Raw genomic sequence first — 6,230 nt, 5'->3', positions numbered from 1 at the left:
GGAAAGTCGCTTTGCGTCCGGTGGGACGGTAGAGGACCGTGACATCGGTATCGTGGACGACGCCGTCGTCAACGGGTGGGGCGAGCGGCTCGAAGTCGACGAGCCGTCGGCGACGGCGTCTCCTTCTTGCGGCTTGTTTTGGCTGCACCGCTGCCGGCTGGCAGGCTTGGGCAGCCTCGGCGGCCGCGAGTGGCAGCGGAGAGTTTCACTGTATGAGCTCCCCTGTTCCCCCAGCAGCTGGGGCAGGGGTGGGCGCTCTCGGCCGGCTCTCGTTGGGCGAGGGGCCGTCAGCCTGGTCGTCGTCCGTGACGGTGGCAGGCACCGCCGCCGAGCGCGAGCCCTCCCTCGCCGCAGGAGCGGTGGGCTCGATGTTGGTGAGTGGGGGCGACGCGAAGGCCGCCGGCGACGACAGTGATGGGGCATCGGGCCGGGCAGGACTTGCCTCGGGCGAGATCGTCACGTCCGTGCGGGAGGACGAAGTGTCGGCACCAATCATGCTTGCGGTTGGCAAGAAGAAGCTGCCGGCACTCTCGTCGGTGTCGCCGATCGACGCGCAGCTGGCACCGTCGTCGGTGGAGGCAGCCGAGGTGGGGGCCTCTGTGGTGGTGTCCGTTGAAGCGGACGGTTCGGCGTCGCGGCCGCTGGAAGTCGTCTTCGGCACATCAAATGGAAATGCGCGGAAGGGAGTGTCCGAGGATGATGGGACGCGTGCGGTCGGCGTCGCACTCTCCTGCGAAGGTGGGCATGACGGCGTGGAGTCCGTCGAATCGGCCGACAGCGCACGCAGCGTACGAGCCTTCAGTCCGCGCTTCCACCGTAACGCGGGAGGCGATCCGCCGGTGCGTGGTTGTTGTCCACGCGGCTGGCGCTGCCGGGCCCGTCGGTGCTCCGAGTCGTTGAAGCCAGGAGCTGACTTCTTCGGCCTCTTCCGATGCTGCTGCTTCGGAGCGTCACCCATGAGATGGGGCCTCCGTGTATCAGCGTGGCTCAGGAGATCGAGCCAGCTGCCGTGCGAGCCCTGAAAAGGGCTGCGCTCGTAAGCGCGGTCGAAGGCGGAGACGTACGCGCGCAAGAAGTGGCGGGCGAGCCGTAGTCGTCGGAGCGAGGGGCGATGCGACCGCTCGCTTCGAAGGTCCGGGAGCGTCTGAGGTGCCAATTGGAATGAACTGGACCCAATTGTAACCAAATGGAAAATCCCTAGTTCCAACTGGTTATGACTGAGTCAAAGTGAAACTAATTGATTCCAAATGGACTTGCCAATTGGAATCAACTGGGCCCAATTGGGAAATCATTAGCTCCAATTGGTTACAACTGAGTCAGGTATGCAACCAAGTCCAATTGGCCTTGCCAATTAGAACCAGCTATGCATGCCCACCTTACATTTCTAACTGAATCCAACTTGACTACCAATAGGAATAAACTACAACGTACCGAACTGCGAAATCGTACTTCCAGTTCACTAACCCATTCAAGGAAACTGCAATGAGGTATATAGATATATGCATGCAGTATGAAGGCTAGCAAACCTGATTCCGATAGCTGGAGTCATATATATATATATATATATATATATATATATAGGTTTTCTTTGTGGGGTGTGTCCTGAAAGATAACTTATTGGGCTTGGAGGGACACGATGCAGGCACCATGCACTTGGGTTTGGTCAACATGCATACATTATTCTTAATTTACGAAGTAAATATAAGAAATGAAACTCAGATTTATTCAGGAACACGAAATCCAATCATTTATTCATGAAACACAAAATCCAATAAGAACACTAATTTCACAAATGGTCATGATGCCTAAAAGCAAACAGTTTCATGAGTGATTACACACGAAATGTGTGCTCCAATCAGCTATAAAGCAAACAGTTTCACGAGTGTTGCACACGAAATGTGTGCCCCAATCGGCTATAAAGCAAACAGTTTCACGAGTGTTACACACGAAATGTGTGCCCCAATCGGTTATAAAGCAAACAGTTTCACGAGTGTTACAAACGAAATGTGTGCCCCAATCGGCTATAAAGCAAACAGTTTCACGAGTGTTACACACGAAATGTGTGCCCCAATCGGCTATAAAGCAAACAGTTTCACGAGTGTTACACACGAAATGTGTGCCCCAACCGGCTATAAAGCAAACAGTTTCACGAGTGTTACACACGGTATGTTTGCCCCAATCGGCTATAAAGCAAACAGTTTCACGAGTGTTACACACGAAATGTGTGCCCCAATCGGCTATAAAGCAAACAGTTTCACGAGTGTTACACACGAAATGTGTGCCCCAATCGGCTATAAAGCAAACAGTTTCACGAGTGTTACACACGAAATGTGTGCCCCAATCGGCTATAAAGCAAACAGTTTCACGAGTGTTACACACGAAATGTGTGCCCCAATCGGCTATAAAGCAAACAGTTTCACGAGTGTTACACACGAAATGTGCGCCCCAATCGGCTATAAAGCAAACAGTTTCACGAGTGTTACACACGGTATGTTTGCCCCAATCGGCAATAAAGCAAACAGTTTCACGAGTGTTACACACGAAATGTGTGCCCCAATCGGCTATAAAGCAAACAGTTTCACGAGTGTTACACACGAAATGTGCGGCCCAATCGGCTATAAAGCAAACAGTTTCACGAGTGTTACACACGAAATGTGTGCCCCAATCGGCTATAAAGCAAACAGTTTCACGAGTGTTACAAACGAAATGTGTGCCCCAATCGGCTATAAAGCAAACAGTTTCACGAGTATTACACACGAAATGTGTGCCCCAATCGGCTATAAAGCAACCAGTTTCACGAGTGTTACACACGAAATGTGTGCCCCAATCAACTATAAAGCAAACAGTTTCACGAGTGTTACACACGAAATGTGTGCCCCAATCGGCTCTATAGACTACTTTACATAATGCTAAACGAAGAGAATAGAAGGTGAAGGCTATACAAGAAAGCTGCAAATGTGGATATTTCCAAATGAAGCTGATAAACACATCACACATCCCTAATGTGCAACAAGCAAAAGCCAAAATTACCCTCATACTATAATTTCGTGTCCCTTCAGGACAGTGTGTGTGAATGCGCAATTCAAAAAATTTCGCATGGTTTGTAGTGTTACTAAAATCATAAAAATATGACGTCAAGATAACGATAACAGATATCTAATTCATTTAAATTATAAAATTTTAACCACTTATTCTTTCTATAAGATCCTTACATTTTGCACTGCAAAATTGGCCAACTGTGTTTATTAAAGTGAGCATTATTATGCTGAGGAAAAAGTCTATAGTACTGACAAGCAGTGCTCAAAGAGGTGGAAAAAGACTAAGTCATTATCATCATCATCAGCCTGGTTACGTCCACAGCAGGGTGAAGGCCTCTCCCATACTTCTCCAACAACCCCGGTCATGTACTGATTGTGGCCATGCCGTCCCTGCAAACTTCTTAATCTCATCCGCCCACCTAACTTTCTACCGCCCCCTGCTACGCTTCCCTTCCCTTGGAATCCAATCCGTAACCCTTAATGACCATCGGTTATCTTCCCTCCTCATTACATGTCGTTTTCATGCCCACTTATTTTTCTTGATTTCAACTAAGATGTCATTACCTCGCGTTTGTTCCCTCACGCAATCTGCTCTTTTCTTATCCCTTGACGTTACACCTATCAATCTTCTTTCCGTAGCTCGTTGCGTCGTCCTCAGTTTGAGTAGAACCCTTTTCGTAAGCCTCCAGGTTTCTGCCCCGTAGGTGAGTAGTGGTAAGACACAGCTATTATACACTTTTCTCTTTAAGGATAATGGCAACCTGCTGTTCGTGATCTGAGAATGCCTGCCAAACGCATGCCAGCCCATTCTTATTCTTCTGATTATTTCCGTCTGATGATCCGGATCCGCCATCACTACCTGCCTTAAGTAGATGTATTCCCTTACGACTTCCAGTGCCTCGCTGCCTATTGTAAATTGCTGTTCTCTTCCGAGACTGTTCAACATTACCTTAGTTTTCTGCAGATTAATTTTTAGACCCACTCTTCTGCTTTGCCTCTCCAGGTCAGTGAGCATGCATTGCAATTGGTCCCCTGAGTCACTAAGCAAGGCAATATCATCAGCGAATCGCATGTTACTAAGGTATTCTACAATAACTTTTATCCCCAATTCTTCCCAATCCAGGTCTCTGAATACCTCCGGTAAACACACTGTGAATAGCATTGGAGAGGTCGTATCTCCCTGCCTGACGCCTTTCTTTATTGGGATTTTGTTGCTTTCTTTATGAAGGACTACGGTGGCTGTGGAGCCACTATAGATATCTTTCAGTATTTTTACACACGGTTCGTCTACACCCCGATTCCGTAATGCCTCCATGACTGCTGAGGTTTCGACAGAATCAAACGCTTTCTCGTAATCAACGAAAGCTATATATAAGGGTTGGTTATATTCCACATTTCTCTATCACCTGATTGATAGTGCGAAAATGATCTATTTTTGAGTAGCCTTTACGGAATCCTGCCTGGTCCTTTGCTTGACAGAAGTGTAAGGTGTTCCTGATTCTATTTGCGATTACCTTAGTAAATAGTTTGTAGACAACGGACAGTAAGCTGATCGGTCTATAATTTTTCAAGTCTTTGGCGTCCCCTTTCTTACGGATTAGAATTATGTTAGCATTCTTCCAATATTCTTGTACGCTCGAGGTCATGAGGCATTGCGTATACAGGGTGGCCAGTTTCTCTAGAACAATCTGCCCACCATCCTTCAACAAATCTGCTGTTATCTGATCCTCCCCAGCTGCCTTCCCCCTTTGCGTATATCCCAAGGCTTTCCTTTCTTCTTCCGGCGTTACCTGTGGGATATCGAATTCCTGTAGACTATTTTCTCTTCCATTATCGTCGTGGGTGCCACTGGTACTGTAAAAACTCTATGGAACTCCTCAGCCACTTGTACTGTCTCATCCATATTAGTAGTGATAGTGCCGGCTTTGTCTCTTAACGCATACATCTGATTATTGCCAATTCCCAGTTTCTTCACTGTTTTTAGGCTTCCTCCATTCCTGAGAGCATGTTCAATTCTATCCATATTATACTTCCTTATGTCAGCTGTCTTGCGCTTGTTGATTAACTTCGGAAGTTCTGCCAGTTCTATTCTAGCTGTAGGGTTAGAGGCTTTCATACATTGGCGTTTCTTGATCAGATCTTTTGTATCCTGCGATAGTTTACTGGGATCCTGCCTAACGGAGTTACCACCGACTCCCATTGCACACTCCTTAATGATGCCCACAAGATTGTCGTTCATTGCTTCAACACTAAGGTCCTCTTCCTGAGTTAAAGCCGAATACCTGTTCTGTAGCTTGATCTGGAATTCCTCTATTTTCCCTCTTACCGCTAACTCATTGATCGGCTAAGTCAGAACTAGGACGTCGCAGTGCCAGGGGGCGCATTTACATTCGCTCTCCTGTGCAGCCGGTCGACTGCAGCGCCGCCCCGGCGGCGCCAACGGGAACTATATATCTAGGTAACTTTTCGCCCTAGGGGAGTCTAGTCCCTGCGCCATCCAAAGCGCCTAGCGCCATCCTTCCCCTAGCGCCGCCGCCTCCCCAACTTTTGCAGCCTCCACGGAGCGACGAGAGCGCTGGCGCGCTAATGGCGCAAAGGGTCGCTGTCCATCAAAATGCTGCGCAAAAAAACAGGTAAGTTTCCACTTTGTCTGCTATATTGGTTCAGCGGCAGTTAACATAGTGCGGTTGCCGCAAATGTTAGTTTTGTATTCACTTTTGTTCTTGCATGAAACTATGTGCGCGTCCGTGGCAGATGCAAAAAAGAAAACGGGTACCTGCGCTCTACTCGCGCGTCTGATCTCTGTTCATTCAGTCACACAGTTTGTTGCACGGGTTTCTTCTGATCGCGATCGAGGCCAATCAGGATGAAAATTTGCGCTGTGTTGCACGGCCGTGCCATCCTTGTCAAGTTTGTTCAGCTGTGGCGCAGAAAACGAATGCGCGCTCGAATGTTGGATCGACGCGCAATAGACTGGATCTCTACCGAGCAATATCGCTATCTCATTCAGTCACAGCAGTTGTTGCGCGGGGGTTTCTTTTGATCGTGATCGAGGCCAATCTGGATAAAAATTTGCACTCTTGCACGGCCCTGCTAGCCGTGTCAAGTTTGTTGAGCTGTAGCGCAGCAAACGAATGCGCGCTCGAATGCTGGATCGATGCTCGATCGACTGGATCCTTACCGAGCAGTATC

General features: G+C 48.4%; 1 protein-coding gene across 1 annotated transcript; it reads right to left on the bottom strand.

Moving 5' to 3' along the window:
- Positions 1-205: 205 nt before the first annotated feature.
- Positions 206-958, bottom strand: LOC139050202 (mucin-1-like). The gene has a single exon (XM_070526406.1). The coding sequence runs from the start codon at positions 956-958 to the stop codon at positions 206-208; it is 753 nt and encodes a 250-aa protein (XP_070382507.1).
- Between the last annotated feature and the right edge of the window lie 5,272 nt (positions 959-6,230).

The sequence above is a fragment of the Dermacentor albipictus genome, chromosome 9, assembly GCF_038994185.2.
Source record: "Dermacentor albipictus isolate Rhodes 1998 colony chromosome 9, USDA_Dalb.pri_finalv2, whole genome shotgun sequence".
Classification (NCBI taxonomy): domain Eukaryota; kingdom Metazoa; phylum Arthropoda; class Arachnida; order Ixodida; family Ixodidae; genus Dermacentor; species Dermacentor albipictus.
Note: the sequence above shows the minus strand (reverse complement) of the source record. Positions and strands in the feature narration are given on the sequence as shown.